We start from the raw sequence: 18,466 nt of genomic DNA on the forward strand, positions 1-18,466 counted from the left end.
GGGAACACTGGTTTGCACAGACGAACTGCAAATGTTGGTCCCAGCAAATAATTTTATTCATATGCATTTAAAAAAAATACTGAGCCTTTGTCTAGAATTTTACATCTTCAAAGCAGTTTGCAGAAAATGGTCCTGATCTTGCAAACATGTATGCAATAGAACTCAATGGGATTACTGTCATGTGCAAATGTTTGCAGAATCAGGACCTGTGTGTGTTTGTTGTTGTTGTTTTGGGGGGTGGGGTGGGGTTGTTTCTTTGTTTTTTTTCCTATTCTCCATCTGGAAAATAATCTCTCTTGAGGATAAATCCCAGGCACCATGATATAGATGAGGCTACATAATTTGAGTAAGATGGTTTAGATCAGCCTTGCAAAATTCTATTTGTCCCCTTTCCTGGGGCAAGATTGTTTGGTTTGTTTGACAGGTGAGTAAAATCTCATTCATTTTGTTTTTTCATTATTGTAGTGTAGAGTTTGTGCCTAGGCCATTACATTTTCATGATAGTTTTGCAAGGCTGATTTAAAGTTTGTGACGGCAAGAAATCAATTGTATGCAATGACCTAGATCCCTATTAAACTTTAACTCCATACTGACCAAAAATATTCACTAGGAAGTGCAGGTAATGTGATTGGTTGTATCACCCCCTTTCAAACTGACTTCAAAACAAGAAAATGAAAAATATGGTGGTGGGGTTTTTTTTACTAAAACTACGAAATATTTTTGGATCTTTTAAATACTGTTTGCTTAGTAACTTTTCCTTTCCTTTCTGAATTCACAGTGATGAGGTTAACCAAGCCTACATTATTCACCAATATTCCAGTGACCTGTGAAGAGAGAGACTTGCCAGGTATATGATGATCTCTTGATAATTAATTCATTATTATTTATATATCACCAGAGGTGTTCGTTGTACTGTACTTAACACATTTTTAAAAAGAAAAGCAGATTCATCCTCTGAGGAGTTACAATCTAATGAATACATAACACAAAAAAGGATGAAAAAGGTGGATGGTACTAGAAAGGCAAGAACATCTGAGAACGTTTATACTAATTTAGTAAGCAACATAAGTTGGAGTTTCATCATGGCACACAAAAGCAAAAAGGATTAAAGCAGTCCCAAATGAGCAACTGAAACTTCTACACCACACCTCTGCAGTCATAGAGGTTACAATGTATTACATGAAGTAAACATTCCCCCTGTAAAAGCCATAGAAAATTAGCAAATCACCACCACAGTTCTCACCCCAAGGCTTTGGAAGCTTGGTGAACAACCTGTAAACATGTTCCCTCAAAATCTAAGGAATTAGAAAAATCATCCAGTGGATGCTGTTTTTGTTGTTTTGAGATGATTGTATGTGGAGGGAAGGTTTCAGACAACCAAGTACACACTGGGGAGAAAATAGAAGCATGGAATTACCATGCATATCTGGAGACATGGCATTCTGTATTACTCCCTGTCAAGGTTCCTTCCCCACTCTGAACTCTAGGGTACAGATGTGGGGACCTGCATGAAAACCCCCTAAGCTTATTTTTACCATCTTAGGTTAAAACTTCCCCAAGGTATATTTTACCTTTTGCCCTTGGACTTTATTGCTTCCACCACCAAGCGTCTAACAAATATATAACAGGGAAAGAGCCTGCTTGGAAACGCCTTTCCCCCCAAAATCCTCCCCAAACCCTACACCCCCTTTCCTGGGGAAGGCTTCATAAAAATCCTCACCAATTTGCATAGGTGAACACAGACCCAAACCCTTGGATCTTAAGAACAATGAAAAAGCAATCAGGTTCTTAAAAGAAGAATTTTAATTGAAGATAAAAAGTAAAAGAATCACCTCTGTAAAATCAGGATGGTAAATACCTTACAAGGTAATCCGATTCAAAACATAGAGAATCCATCTAGGCAAAACCTTAAGTTACAAAAAGACAGAAAAACAGGAATATCCATTCCATTCAGCACAGCTTATTTTATCAACCATTTAAACAGAACAGAATCTAACACATATCTAGCTAAATTACTTACTAAGTTCTAAGACTCCGTTCCTTTTCTGTTCCCGGCAAAAGCATCACACAGACAGAGAGAGCCTTTGTTTCTCCCCCCCTCCAGCTTTGAAAGTATCTTGTCTCCTCATTGGTCATTTTGGTCAGGTGCCAGCGAGGTTATCATAGCTTCTTAACCCTTTAAGGTGAAAGGGTTTTTCCTCTGGCCAGGAGGGATTTTAAAGGTGTTTACACTTCCCCTTACATTTATGACACTCCCTCATTAAAGCCATTAGTTTACCCAGCACCTTATTTCAATGGGTAATTGACAATGATTTTACAGGACTTCTTGTCTGATGAATTTCCTTGTCTTTTGGTGCTAGCACAGCATTCCAAGTTTCCCCTTGAAATTGCTGTGTTCTCCCCAGATATTAACTATATTCTAGAGGCCAGCCAAGGTGGAGAGAGAGGTGCTGTGCAGCCTAAATATTTTTCCCCTCCCCATCCCAGCAACTGACATTCTTCTTTCCCCATCTTCCAGTGCAATGGCAATGTATCTTCAAAAAACACGTATCAGGATAAAAAGACAAAATAAAGAAAATTGTATAAGAACGTAAATAGAGTAAAGTAAAGAAGGATAAATGGGTCAGCTATTTCTGATATGCTGTGCAGTTGGTCTTATGCAGGCAGAATTTCCATTGAGGTTAATGTTTATCCGGAGATATGTCTTTGGGATTGAGCCCTTCTGTGTTGACTGAATCATTAAACACAAAAGGTGGAATTTTCAGAAATTCTCACTGTGTTAAGAGGAGTAGAGTTAGACCAACATTGAATGCTTTTGAAAATTCCACCCAACTTGTATTACCTCAGTAAGGAAAATATGGCATAGACAAGTCAGTTCTCAAAGCCTTGGTCACCCAGAATTTTTTTTTAATTTGTCAATAGCTATTCAGCCAAAATCCAGTTTTGCTTGCTTTTCATTCTTGAAGGAAGCATGGTATTTTATGTAAGATTGAAAGATTATCTTGTTGCTGAATTATATATAGCAGATAAACTGTTGCTTATGCCTAATATGGAAGAGTGAGCAGTACTAAGTTCAGTGTATAATGATTGATAGCTTTTGCAACAGCAAAAGCTGTACTTAAGGTTTCCTCGTATGCAGGTGCCCTTTTATTTAAAACTTAATTTTACAAAATCACAAAGTTCCTAATCTGCACACCCTATTCAAGAACTAAACCAAACTCTACTAATGCTTAGAATTTAGCATGAGTGTAATTCAAGAAGCAATAAAGAGTTTAACATGAAACTATTCAGTCTGCCCTTTATTGTGGGGTCACTAAAGAAAAATAATTTAAACTAAAGCCATAATATCAATAACATTCAAAAGCAGCACTGTATTATCAATTTCCAAATACATGGAAAGGAAACATGTCATTTGTATGTAGACAAGGATCTAGTTTATGCAAATGTTTTTGACCTATGCCATTATATATTATTACAGGAGATCTGTTGAATCAACTCATGAAAGATGACCCTTCCACCGTAAAAGGAGCAGAAACTTTAATGCTAGGAGAAATGTTGACTTTGCCTCAGAACTTTGGGTAAGAATCGAATATGCAACTGTAAGGTATGAAGATTATTGCTAGATGAATCCTGGAACTTGGATTATTTGTGCTTATTAGCACCCTTTCCTTTTTTTACAAATACACATTGCAGTATTTTGGAGATGACTAAGGATAACTTGTTTGTTTCATTAATAACAGGAAATTATTTATCGAGTATAAACACACAGTATTGATACTGGTGTAACATAGCCTGAATGTATTCAGTGACTGTCTCTGCAATACGTACCTGCCTCTGTGTGTAGTAGGGTCTAGGAGAGACCATAGACAGCACGGTACTGCATAGTGCCCTGCAGTGTGTGCAGCAATTTTTAACTTCCAGGTGAAATGTAACCCTTTATAGCAGACAGTCCCTTAGTAATGTGTCTGCATTAGAGAAATTTACATTCATGTACAGATCCCTAAGATATGATGCACCAATGATAAGCAGGATTTATGCCAACACAGTTTACTCCTGTGTTTACTATATTAAGTTGTACCGGTGTAAGCCTCACTTTAAACTGATGTAGTGCACTTACATTTAAGGTTTTAAGGGACCACCTCTGTATATCTCGTTGCAGGACTGGGACTTTAGTTTAACAGCTATCACTGAGATTGTCATTTTTAAGTAGGAATCTGACTTGATCATTTTTTAATTTTTTTTTCTGATAGTTAAACTTTAAAAAATTGTGTATACTAGGAAATTGCCAGGGTATTTTTAGGTCCTGGTTTTCCAGACACTTACCTATGTGAGTAACTTTATTCATACGTGCAGTCCCATTGGACTTGATTACAACAGGCACTGCAAAATTTCCCACTATTCCCATGTCTGGTTCAGCTCCGTTAATGGCAACAACGTTGGGATTCCTAGAGTAAAGAGTGGTTGCTGTCAGTAATTAGAGCACAGTGTCAATTAGACATGTTCTGAGCAGGGTTAGATGAGACAGTTTTTAAAATGCCAGTGGCCCATCTATGATCAGATTCTTGATATTGCTAGCACTGATGGAACTGAACTGGTCATAGCATAGACCACATCGTTGTAGAATTTTAAAATAAAATATTTACAAAAATTAAAGATGGACTCTAATGGATTTCAGTGGGTCGACTTGTTGAGAATTACATTGTTAAAAAGTACTATTTTCTTTGAACAGAAATATATTTCTGGGAGAGACCTTTTCCAGTTACATTAGTGTACATAATGACAGTAATCAAGTTGTCAAGGACATATTGGTAAAGGTATGTGAAAAGATATATCTATTTATTGGATTTATAAAATGTGTCAAATCCATAGTATCTGGTGCATTTTTAACATAATACACAGCAGGTATTAAGAAATAACCATTGAAAGGTTTCCCAGCACAGGAAAAAAAAAATCCTCAGGTAGTCTGGAATGAAATCGTAAAGAGTTTTAGAGGACAAAATCAAGTTAGGATTGCATCCAGAAGCAAATGGGAAGAAGGTCTTTGTAGTATTAGCGTAGCATGATTTTCACAGCTAAGACCAGCACGAACTGTATTCTGCACTAGCTCTAGCTTCTGAATGGTCCTCAAAGACTGTCCCAATTAAAGCATACATATCTCTGAAATTATTTACATAGCCAAAGACTAGTATGCCACTGACTGAAATCTAAATTGTCTCTATTTTTAACCATAGCAAGTATGGAAAAGCTTTCATAGAAGCATTGCAGAAATGCATTATTCTATTTCTTAAGTATAGATGAAAGATCAAAAATGGTTCAAAATTATTAAAATGCCTGTCTCTTTCATCTTAGTGTGTGCAATAATTAGCTGGATGAAATCTTGTTGTGGGTTGAGTTATAACCTCCATTGAGATTGATAGATGTGAACTCACCCTTCAGTTAACATAGCTGTAAACATAAGCCCCCAACAAAGACAAGAGGGGTATGTGTTTCCACCAAGGAGCTTTTGCTGAATATTGTTTTCAGGAGTGGGAGAGTAGGCAGAACAGTCAAAAGACAGAGAGGGAGAAAGCTGGAAGGAGCAACTGAAAGCACAAAAGCAGAGCCTGGAAGAAACCTGGGGAGAGGTTTTTGGGTCAGGAGGGTAGGCTGAAAAGAGTGCTCTTGGTGATGTGAGCAAAAGAATCTGTTTCCTTCTGTCTGATTGCTTCTACATTCAGAGACATGAGACTTTGTACATAAACAAAACTTCATTAAAGAAATATCTGACTGTCACCATTTCTTTTCCTAACTGAAGTGGTGTACTAGACCCTAAATATTTGGCCAGCTGCTCTGGTCAAAAGGGGCAACAATATATACTTAACACACTTAGCAAGGTTAGTAATGATTCTCCATTACTAGCAATTTTTAAATCAAAATTGGATGTTTCTCTAAAAGACATGCTTTGGGAATTATTTTGGCGAAGTTCTGTGGCCTGTGCTATACAGGAAGTCAGAGTAGATGATCACAATGGTCCCTTCTGGCCTTGGAATCTATGAATATATATATACAGCGTATGTCAAATCGAAAGTCCACTTCAAACGAGTATAACCTCAGCAAGTAATAACTGCTCTCATATTGAACAAAAATGGGCTAAAATCTAAATTGTGGAACTCTTTTTCTGAAGCCAGTGGCAGTGCTGTGAGCCAAGGCCATACGGAAGTAGACCTTCTGTATGTGTACTGAATATTATCCTTGGCTTTGAAAATATATATCTATATATAAATAAAAATATAATATTAGTTCTATTGCAGATACAAATGCATTTAGTCAATCTACAACCAAATAAAATGTGTGTTCTGGTAATCACACATTCCCAACCTTTTTATTTATCAGCATTTAAGGGGAAAAAAACCTCCTGTACTATAACACACTGTTCATGCCATGGATCTAATTATGCTGCAAAGCAAAAACTGTTGGGCCATAAAGAGAAATGGTAACTAAGATCTAGTATGTAGTGCTTCTCTTCTCTCCCCCCACACCCTTTTTTGGGTCCCTTTTCAATACTGCACTTATTAGACAAGTATGGAACAGATGTAACATAAAATTTACTCACTGGGGTTTGAATAAGTCACTCTTAATACAGTATGGGCTTGCTGTCCTAATTCAGGCAAAATTGTCATTGCTTGCAGGCTCCACAGGTTATTCTCATACATTAATGTTGCTGCAAATATTGCATGAGTTGTCTTTTACATTCCAATTAATTAAAAAAACAATATGAAATGTATGTGCCTGTGTCTGTAGACAGATTTTTTTAAAAAGGCTTTAAAAAGCAGATTCATTTCTGGTCATCTGGCTTTCATAGTATTCTGTAGATTATTTGAATTAAATGTAGTGCCTCACAAGGTATGTTTTGGTTTTTTTGTAATGCTTTGCTCTTTAGACACACTGCTGACTTGAAAGCATTCTAACCTGTGTTGTTTTTCAATTCCAAGGCTGATCTTCAGACAAGTTCTCAGCGATTAAACCTTTCAGCTTCCAGTGCTGCAGTGGCAGAACTTAAATCTGACTGTTGCATTGATGATGTTATTCACCATGAAGTAAAGGAAATAGGAACACACATGTAAGATTTTATATCTCCTCCTGACTTATGCATTTTCTTACACATATCCCTGAAATTTTTTATATAGCAAAAGACTAGCATGCCACTGACGGAAATCTAAATTGCCTTTATTTTTAATCATAGCAAGTATGGTAAAGCTTACATGAAAGCATTGCACACATGCATTGTTCTGGTTCTTCTTAAGTACAAACAAAAGATTGAAAATTGTTCAAAACTATTAAAATGCCTGTCTCTTTCAGCTTAGTATGTGCAGTAAGTTATACTACACAGACAGGAGAGAAGATGTACTTCAGAAAGTTCTTCAAATTCCAGGTACTGTATATAAGAATATGCAGTGTCTGTAGCTAATAGGTACTGTTTGTTTACTTGCAGCACTTGAAATCTAAAAAAATATATTCGCTTTTTTATTGAAAATAGACTTATATTATGTTAAACAGATTATTCTGTGTCTTTAGGGGTGGTATATAGTGTTGTAGAACTTGCTTTTTATAAGACATTTAACAAATGCAGAAAAATATTCAGTGCTATGAGATACAGATTTTTTTTTTATGGGTGATGGAGTTCAGTATTGTCCCACCTTTTAGAATTTTTTCAGTTTTTTTTGTTTTTTTAAATGTAATTTCCTATGTTTTCAAGTACATAAAAGCTTGTTACAAGGAGGAGGGAGAAAAATTGTTTTTCTTAACCTCTGAGGATAGGACAAGAAGCAATGGGTTTAAATTGCAGCAAGGGAGGTTTAGGTTGGACATGAGGAAAAAATTCCTAACTGTCAGGGTGGTTAAGCACTGGAATAAATTGCCTAGGGAGGCTGTGGAATCTCCCATCATTGGAGATTTTTAAGAGCAGGTTAGACAAACACTTGTCAGGAATAGTCTAGATCAGGGGTGGGCAAACTTTTTGGCCCGAGGGCCACATCTGGGTATGGAAATTGTATGGTGGGCCACGAAATTGGGGCTGGGGTGCAGGAGGGGGTTGAGGGCTCTGGCTGGTGGTGCGGACTCTGGGGTGGGGCCAGAAATGAGGAGTTCAGGGTGCAGGGGAGAAGGGGGCTCTGGGCTGGGGGAGGGGGTCAGGGGTGCGGGCTCTAGGCAGCTCTTACCTCAAGCAGCTCCTGGAAGCAGTGGCATGTCCCTCCTCCAGCTCCTATGCGTATGTGCGGCCAGGCGGCTCTGTGTGCTGCACCATCCACAAGCACCGCCCCTGCAGCTACCATTAGCTGCAGTTCCTGGCCAATGGGAGCTGCAGGGGTGGCGCTTGGGGCGAGGACAGCACACGGAGTCCCCTGGCTGCCCCTAAACGTAGGAGCCGGAGGGGGGACATGCTGCTGCTTCTGGGAGCTTGGCATGGGCGCACAGAGTGGCCTCCAACCCCAGTCTCCGGCTGGAGCGCGGGAGCAGGGCAAGCCCCAGACCCCGCTCACCAGCAGGAGCTTGAGGGCCGGATTAAACTGGCTAGAGGGCCGGATGTGGCCTGCGGGCTGTAGTTTGCCCGCTCCTGGTTTAGATACTAGTTATTCCCCCTGCCATGAGTGCAGGGGACTAGACTAGATGACCTCTCAAGGTCTCTTCCAGTCCTATGATTCTATGTTTAAAAGGAAAAAAAAGAAAAGAATGTCAAAAGAACATTGCTAAGGTTGCAAAGTCCAGCACTCAGTAGTTAAGAAATGCCAAATTAAGGTTGCACTGGCAAACTTAATTCTGGCATTTCCTAACTTTAGAGTGCTTAACTTTAATACCTGAATAATGTTCTTTTGACATTCTTTTTTTTTTAAATAAAAAGAAACTGGCAAAAAACAAATGGGTCATTCCGCCACATGGACCTATGCCACTTGAGCTAATGGAGTAACAGATAGTACAGTAACTTTTTACTTAACATTGTAGTTACGTTCCTGAAAAATGCGACTTCACACACACACACAGTATAAGTTTTAAACAAACAATTTAATACTGGTACACAGCGATGGTGATTGTGAAGCTTGGTTGAGGTGGTGAAGTCAGAGGGTGGGATATTTCCCAGGGAATGCCCTACTGTTAAATGATGAACTAGCAATTGGCTGAGCCCTCAAGGGTTAACTCATTGTTATTAATGTAGCCTCACACTCTACAAGGCAGCACGAATGGAGAGAGGGGAGACAGCATGGCAGACAGAGACACACACCATGTGTGTGAGGAGAGAGAGAGATGTGCATTTCCCCTTTAAGTACGCTGACCCTAATCTTAAGTACAGGGCCTTGTTGTAGATCAGCAAGCTGAGGCCGCAGCTGCTGCCAGGAAGCTCCCTCCATCCTGAGCCTTGTGGTATGTCCCCCCTGCTCTATGGAAGATAGGGTAAGCGGGGTGCAGGAGCAGGGGGGAGGGTGATACCCTGACATTAGCCCCCTCCTCCTCCCACACAGCAAGCAGCAGGCTCAGGGAGCAGCTCCACGGCAGAGGGCAGCCTCCGCACAGGGAACTTCGGGGAGCTGATGGGGGGCTGCTGGCCCACCCTCGTTCCAAGCCCCCACCAGCTAGCTGCTACGGCCTGCTCTTCCTGCAAGCAGTGGACAAAGCAGGCGGCTGCCAAACACCGTTATAAGGGAGCATTGCACAACTTTAAACAAGCATGTTCCCTAATTGATTAGCAACCTAACAACGAAACAACGTTAACCGGGGCGATTTTAAGTGAGTTACTGTAGTAAGTTGTCATCCTCCATGTGGGCTAGCACTAGAGGAACATGAGATACTTTGCCATTGTGTTTCACAGATATTTGCTGACAGGAGGGGAACGGTAAGATTCAGGAATTTTGGGTTCCATTCCACGCTGTGGAGGACTGTAGTGAGCACAGACTCTTCTGCCTATTTCCCCTAAATTCTGACCCCTTCTGTCCCATCCCCTCCAACATGTCCCAGTCCTCTCTCTTCCCCAGTCCCATTCTCCTTGTCTGCCCAGCCCAATTTCCAGTCCTCTGGCTTTCCATCCCAGTCCTGGTCTCTTTGCCCACCCATTCCCACCCCTTCCCCCACCCCACTTCTTGTTCCCAGACTCCTTGCCCAGCCAGTCTCCCCTCCTCCCAGCCCTTGTCAAGTCTCTTCTCTACCCCACACCCATGTTCTCTCTCTACTGGTTTAATTTCTCTGTTCCTAATTCAATCTCAGCGTCTCCCGCCACTCCAGCTTTGTCTCAGTCTTCTTGTCCAACCGGTCCCATTCCTCCTCGCCCTCCATCCTGGTTCCTCATTACATTGATATCTCTCTCTCCTTCAACTTGCGCCACTGATTACTAGTCCCAGTCTCTCTCTGGTTCTTTGTCCGATCTCAGTCCCCCACTGTTTCCCTCCCTGGCTCCCATTCCTAATCTCCTTGCCCAGCCAGTCCCTGTCTTCCTCCAGTCCCAATTCCCAATCTCAGTGCTCCCTCCCCTTGACTTCCCCCAGTCCCTCCAGGTTCTTGTCTAAATCTACTCTGGCTCACCTCCCAGAAGGCTCTGGACCGTTTTGGATACAAACTGGGCAGCTTTCTCTTCGTCATTGCCTGAGTGCCAGCAGGGGTGTTGTTGAGAGCACAGGAGTGAGAGGCTGCCTGCATTTAGCATAGGGGCATGGGCCTGGCCTAGCGTGGCATGGCCTGGGACAACCCAGAGCTGCAATCACAGGGAACATCCTGCTCCACCCCAGGCAGGAACGTGTCCACTGTGGACAGAATCTTCTGAGATCTTAGCTGCTAAGAAGTCTCCATTGATCATGTGAAAACTGCACTTTTTTTTCAAAGATAACTTTTCTAAATTTGGATTTCAAGTCCCCTGCTCCAAACGTCGTTGATATTTTTGAACATGGGGAAAAATAACATATTTTTCTCTAACTTAGTCTTGGAAATGGCTGAAACCTTTTTGGTAAAATTTTCCAGAAAAAATTCTGCCTGAAGAAGAAACCCACCATCTAATATTTCACGTTGAATGGTTAAAGTTTGGAAAAGTTATAACTAACTGAAAAGAACGTGTTAAAATGAGAAATATCGGGCAACTTTAATAATAGGCTACCCAGCCTATAATATATTAAATGTGTACTCTTTCCATTGATGAATAGTGAACTCTTTCCCTTATTTTTGTTTTTGTTTTTCATGGACCTGTTATTACCATGATTGGTTGAAAACCACCACATTTCGAACCCCAACCCAAATTATCAATGTCTGTCTGTTAATTGCAAAAAAGAGAGGGATCATTGGAACACATTGGTGTGCTGTGGGGTTTTTTTTGTAGGGGAAGTATGAGGAAATATTTGAAAGAATGAGGCATATTTTGGCCATCCATGACTAAAGAGGGATACAGTAACTACAGATAATTGAAGGATGTGAACAGTATGGACCTGATCATACAGTCAGACAAATATGGGCTTGTTTTGAATCTGGAATTGATTGTAGGATCGGACCTAAGACTGGAGAGGAACTATTTAGGGTGGCCAAGACACCATATACATGATATAATGAGATTAACTTAAATGAAGGAAATTTTCTCTTAGAGAGTAAGATTAATGTCTTAACAATAAGACCTTTTATCTTTTGAAATAGTCTGAAGAAACTGGTGCAAGCTCATTCACCTCAGTCATTTAAAATAGGACTGGTGAATATATTGAAAGAAATAAAACTGACTGGTTGCTGGAAATGTAGTAATTACCTCATAGGTCTTTTCTGTCTGTCATTTTCTGGTTCTCTGAGAGTTACTGTATTTTTAAGATGAATAAAATTTGTGCAGAAAAAATTTGACAGGTGTTTATTGATTGTTAAATAAAGTAGAATAGGAAGAGGTCTTGACGCCAAAACCAGCCTTCCAGGATAGAAGAAAACGAAAATAGGTAGTCAGCTACTGTAAATAATAAAACATTCCTCTGTTGTCCAATATTTTGGGATTTTTAGATGGAGGGAAAGGGGAAATTGTCCAACATTTGCATAAAAGAAAACCTATTTTACAGTAAAGAGAGGGGAATCTGCAAACAAGGTAGTGAAATATCAGCTGTATGTAATTAGTTGCTATCATAGTTTTTCCTCATTTAAATGCATACGACTGTTACATATCTATTGGTGACTAAAATACATTCTTAAGTTTTAATAATCACACATAATCACAGCTATTTTATACACAGCAATCAGATCACATACCTCAATTAAAAATATAAATATCAAAAATACAAACATTAAAAAGCCACACACTATTTGCTTTACATATGATATACCCATCAAAATGAACAGCCAGCTTGGAATTTAAATGTGCTCCTCAGGCCTTGTAGGACACACGATATATAGAGATAATATTTTATGATTGTGAAGAGATGGTAGAAACTTGTAATGTTGCAGAAACACCAACTTCACCTAACTTCTGCTGTTGACAGGGGCGTCTTTAGGGTTTCATTAGGAACATGTGGAATAATTTGAGGAATTAATTGCTCCCAAGACATATTATGAGAAGCAGTAATAGTTCTATAGTTAAAGGTTTTTATCTGTGTTCCAACAGTGTATATAAGGCTCAAGAAACAGGCACATTTCTCAGTATCCAAAGCTTGAGATATTGAAGAGCACTCTAAAACAGAAGGTAGCATGTTGACTTTACTGTATAAAAATAGCTTAATAATCAGTGTGATATTTTTTAATATGTATTAGAATGCCCTGACATGATCCTAGGCTATTTTAATGAGCATAAATATATGGGTATAATCTGTGAGCTATGTTGCTATCTGGTTTATAGAAAGACCTCTTTTTGAAACTAATTGGCTATGCCTACAAGATTCCTGGGAATTTCAGATGTGATACAGTACTTTTATGTTATGTAACTCTGCTATAAGGAGTTTGAGCTGGGTTGGCTCTAGGCTTTCTTGTGTAAACATTGCACTAATGGTAGAACGTATATTTATGTAATACAGAGTCCTTATAAGCAGCAGTATGTGGAGAGAATTATAAGGGAATTCAGGGAGATATATAATTTATAACACATTTTTTACTGTTTGCATGTGTTCAGATACTAAAAGTAAGATATTATGTAGAGAAATTTGCAAGCAGCCCACATGGTTTAAGATTTATGGGTACTGAGAAAGATGATAGCCCTGGGGTAATCGGGTGAAATCTTTGAAAACAAGAATAATTTCAGAGCAGTTTATACATAATGGTGTTGGCAAAGAATTAGATTGTGACCATTTTCTGAATAAATTCTGGGATTTTTAGCTGATTTTATAACATCACAAAATGTTACAACTATATCAATTGAAAGGTTGGTTTCTTTTAAACGTTTTATTGTAATACAAAATTCTCAAAACTCTGCTTAAAAGAAGTAAATATTTTTCTTCTCTTTGGCCTCAATTCGAGAGCAGATATAAATTCTACGCTTGAATTCATTAACTGATGTGAACTAGGACGAAATATAACTTCTCAAGCAAACTGTGTATGACTTGATATGAAATTTACATAACATTTGTGGGTTTTGGCACTAGTAATTTGTATCTTTTTTATTGAGGAGTGTGTCTTCGGATTGTGTATATAATGGCTCATCTTATGTGGTTAAAATGCTCGTTAGCTTGTTTCTAATAATCTCCACTGCAGATGTAACAGTTGTTTTTTAAATTAGAAGGCTGAGTCAGAAATTGTTTGATTAGTTAATTGCATACCTCTGATATTTCATTGCTTTGTTTATACTTAGTATTTGAGTTCCTAGGCAAGCTGCATTTGCTGTAAAACTCTGGGGGAAATTTGATGCAAATCTTTCACATTTTTGTTTCTTCAAAACAAAAAACTCTTTTTTTGAATAGTGAAGAAGAGTGTATCATTATTTTAAAGAGACTGATCAACTGCATAAAATAGATTTTTCTCCCAGTGTAAAATAGATTTTTCTCCCAGTCTTTCTTATATGAAAGCATTTTCCAACACCTTGTCAAATTATTCATACATTTAGCAAAGCAATGAAGTATGTAGCTAAGAAGAAGCAATTGTACACAAGAGTAGTGCTGCATCTCTTAACTGAAAGAATCCTAGGAGCTAACTCTTATGCATTACATTAACATATGTTGCTTTCCTGCTAGATCAGAAAGAAAAACACTTTTTTTTATAATTTGAGTAGATATCTCAGTATTTAAGAACCTAAGAAATAACAGTTTAAATCAGTATTTTTTTTTAATAATGGTAAAGAAATCTGAGAAAGCCCTTTTTAATCTGTATTCTTTTTTCAATCAGGTTCTCAAACCACTAGATGTAAAAACAAAATTCTATAATGCTGAGGTAAGTGTGAGGTTTTTAAATTTTACGTACTGCATAGCAAATAGTGTTAAGGTTAAATATGAAAAGTTTCTTTTAAATAAATGTAGTACCTTGAGGTGCTAGTTGTACCAGCCTTGTTTATATCTTCTATGAAAAAAGACTAATTTACTTTGATTTCACCCTTTTATTACAACAAGCCAGACATGGAATGTCCATTTCATCATCCATTTTCAATGTTGGGCTGAGAAAGGGAGAAATAAATTCAGATTTAAGGAATATGTTTGTTTTTGATCCAGTAACAATATGCGCATGTACTGCTTTCTCCTTATGAAGTTTAATAACTGCAATCACAATTGCCTGTATTTCTGTTTTGTAACAAATATTTTAAGGCTGACTGGGAGAGTACTGTTTAAACTCTCATAAGGAGGATTAATTGTGCTCAGTATCAAAGTACTAATTTGGCTGGCTTCAGGAAAATTTTGTTTAGCTCTAATGTGAACGTGGTTTTTCTGTAACGTAAATGTCTTATATCTGTGTCATTTATATAAGTACATGCACAAAGCACTTCAAAGATATAGGACATTATATAAGTGCTACATATTTGTATGTACTTATTTTATCCATCTTTTGGATTTTTATGCTTTTAATTAGAGACTTATAGAAGATTTTCCCTTTTTTATTTACGACTTTATGGGCACTAGAAACTTTTGCAAATGGAATTTCAGTGTATTCTGTATATCTAGGGGTTCCCCTGTGGACTTTTGTATTTTCTAAATTTTCTGCAGAATTTAATCTTCCATGGTAACCTTTAGGATTAGAATACAAGACATGTAGCCAGGAAATCTGGCTTCTGTTCCTAGCTTTATCCTTTATTTGCTGTATGGTGTTGGGCGAGTCACTTAATTTCTTCTTAATATTCTCTACCTCTGACATGAATTTAGTGCTATCCTCAAAGCAATGTTGTACTGGTAATCAATGCTTGTAAGATGGTTCAAGATTTTATGTTGCAAGGTGGGTGTTAAATTATGTTGGAGTTACTAAATAAAGTAACTATTTGTTTGCTGATCATTTCATCAGAAACTTCCACCGAATGTTCTTGTCTCGTCCAGTGGCTCTCAACTTTTCCAGACTACTGTACCCCTTTCAGGAGTCTGAATGATCTTGTGTACACCCAAGTTACACCTCACTTAAAAACTACTTGCTTACAAAATCAGGCATAAAAATACAATAGTGTCACAGCACACTATTACTGGAAAAAATTGCTTACTTGCTTATAAATCAATCAAAATATGAATATTGTATTTACATTTTGGTGTATAGTAAATAGAGCAGTATAAACAAGTCATTGTATGAAATTTTAGTTTGCACTGACTTCACTAGTGCTTTTTATGTAGCCTGTTGTAAAACTAGGCAAATATCTAGATGAGTTGATGTACCCCCTGGAAGATCTTTGTGTACTACCAGAGGTACGTACCACTGGTCTAATCTGAGGGGAGTCATTTGAAAGGAAATTGCACAAAAATAAAGTTGAAGATACTTACTTCATTAATTTTAGGACCTAAGCATAGGATGAAGGAAGGGGATGGGAGGAACTGAAATGCATGGAGCTGGAGAAGATTTACCCCCCTCCCCACCAAATAAAATAAATAAAAAACCCTCTGCATGAAACTTATTTAAACTATTTTGCTAACATATAAAGTCCATATGTACTGTGAGTGAATTTGATTAAAGAAAACTATAGACTTCCTAGAGGTGTAATCATGCACACTGATACCTAAAATCTGCAATCAAGATTAGGGCTCCATTGTGCAAGGTACTGAACATACGCATACTAAGAGACAGTCCTTGTCCCAAAGAGCTGGCCATCTAAATAAACAAGACAGATAAATTGCAGGGGAAGGGAAGGATTATTATTCCTGTTTTACAAATGGGCACCTGAGGCACAAAGATTGTCTTCTTGTCAAGGTCACACAGGCAGTCTGTGGCTGTTTCCCCTGAGCTGCCAATGAGTAGCACACTAATTACTAGGTTTTTACTTATATTAAAATTCAGGAAAGAGGTATAAGAAGTTGAAACTGAATTAAATTTTTAAAAGTCTATGATTAAATTTAATCTAATCTTGCAAGGCTGAGTCCTTCTACTTTAACTAAACTCTCTCAGAGTGAGGTATTTAAACAGTCTCAGAATCTGAGTGGGTAAAATGGATTATCTTCTTAAATATTCTTGTCACTGAAAATTAACAGTATACTCTTGCAAGGCAAATATATGTGCCATTGGTAAAGTAAAGTTCTCCAAGGGGCAAAATAAATTCTTCTGCTTTGTATCATGGATATACTATTGCTTCAGTAGCAGTATTCCAGTTGGAAAGAGCACAGAGGTTAGCCATCTAACTCCATAAGTGGAATGTCCTATTGTCCTGAAATACCCTCATGAAGAATGGAAACCAAATCTGTACATGAAATTTTTAAAGAGCAGGTCATTTTTCTGAATTACATGAGAATATAAAAAAACTTCTTAAATCTGAACTCTTATACCAAGTTTTAGGTCGGATCAGTTATTTTTAAGGCCCATGAACAAATCTCTGAAAATATGGGTCTGCAATAAAAATACTGAATTACTATATGATGGTATAACTATTACAGCCTTCCAAAATTCTGTTTGCCCACTTGTCTCGGGGAAGGGGGAAAATGTTAACAGGTGAGTGAAATACCTTCCTTTTCCCCTCATTCCACTATTATCTGTCCATCCATCCTCATAATCACGGTAAAAGGTGGCCAGGTAGATTTGGTGCTTGAGCTGTTAAATTTTTAAATATTTTTGCAAGGCTGTTATAATACATTTTGTTCTATTTTTCCAGGAATTCAGACAGCATTGTTATCCTAGTATGTGACCACGCTGTATCTATCTGATTAAACAGAATAATTTCAATAAGAAAACTTTGTGAATAAATAGTCCAAATTTATCAAGAATTTTGTTTGCATAGCAAATACAATTAATGGATTTTTCTGGTTTGTAATGTCATGTATTAAAGTATAATTAGCACTGCTGTTTGTGATAATTGGAAAGCCAAAATCAAAATGAAGAGCTATCAAAAACAATTATTTGGTTGGAAGTTCCATGTAGTATTATGTTAATAGCAACGTTGTTGGAAGGATGAAATCTGAAGCCTTCTCATTGTGAAGAAAGGAAAATGATCCTTGGGTATAAAAGGGAGCTATAAATAAGGTATTTTATATGTGTGTATATAAGATCTAGTAATTAAAAGTTTTAAAGGGTGATTAACCTGCTAAATTACTGCAAGGACTACTACAAATGGGATATTACCTATTCATAAGGTCTCCCGCTAAAGAGAATGGATTGCCACTCTCCAATAACAAGTTATAACATGTTTCCTATTGAGACAAGAGAAAGGGTCATATGTAAGGTCTTTGTTTGTATTGCAGTAGCACCAAGAGTCCCAAATCAGGATCGGAACCAGGATTTGTTGCGTGCTATATAAATGTACAGGAAGACATTATTCCTTGGAATTTTAGGGCCTGAACCAGCACCCAGTGAAGTTAGTGGAAAGGTTCTCATGGGCTTTGGATCAGGCCTGAAGGATCCTGGTCCTGCAAACACTGCAGTCATCTGAGTACAAGTACTCTCTTGCCTAAGTATTTGCTGCACTGGGCCTTTTTTTTAAAAAAAAAAAAAAAGCTTACAGTTGCAATTAGCCTTGTTGAGGAACTTGTCTGTAGTAATAGGCTTTTCCTGGGAACTTGCTATTCTGAGTTTTGCTGAGTATTTTGCAAGCATATATCACATTTTTCCTGGCCTTATATATGAACAGTTCCATTCTTCTGGAAAGATGACAAGGATCATCACCCATCTCAGAAAAAAATTGCAATATGGATTTGCACTAGGAATAAACTTGGCCAGTTCAGTCTTGCCCAAGGACTAACCACCTTTGATTTTATTAGCTTATCCCACCATACCTTTATCTGTAGCTCACTCACCTTGTACTCGGAACCTATCCCATATTGGATTTGTTCTTCAGCATTCAGAAAAATTAGAGGTGTGATTATAAGCAATGAAAGTTAACTATTTAACAATACTACTTGTACCTTGTTAGAAATATAGTTGTCATATATGTTTGTATCTGTTTTTATTTACATTC

The 18,466-nt window shown here is 37.9% G+C and overlaps 1 protein-coding gene across 5 annotated transcripts in view; it reads left to right on the plus strand.

Annotated features, from left to right (window-relative positions):
* TRAPPC13 (trafficking protein particle complex subunit 13) overlaps positions 1–18,466 on the plus strand; it is a 45,065-nt gene that overhangs the window by 14,216 nt on the left and 12,383 nt on the right. For all 5 annotated transcript variants that reach the window (XR_013346130.1, XM_077816937.1, XM_077816939.1 and 2 more), the window contains exons 2-7: positions 779–847; positions 3,479–3,578; positions 4,730–4,814; positions 6,972–7,099; positions 7,339–7,411; positions 14,287–14,331. Coding sequence is in view for 4 of the 5 variants with exons in the window: in XM_077816937.1 (XP_077673063.1) it covers positions 779–847; positions 3,479–3,578; positions 4,730–4,814; positions 6,972–7,099; positions 7,339–7,411; positions 14,287–14,331 (500 nt within the window). In the remaining variant the exon portion in view is untranslated. The remainder of the gene's footprint in view (positions 1–778; positions 848–3,478; positions 3,579–4,729; positions 4,815–6,971; positions 7,100–7,338; positions 7,412–14,286; positions 14,332–18,466) is intronic.

The sequence above is a fragment of the Eretmochelys imbricata genome, chromosome 5 (assembly GCF_965152235.1).
Source record: "Eretmochelys imbricata isolate rEreImb1 chromosome 5, rEreImb1.hap1, whole genome shotgun sequence".
NCBI lineage: Eukaryota > Metazoa > Chordata > Testudines > Cheloniidae > Eretmochelys > Eretmochelys imbricata.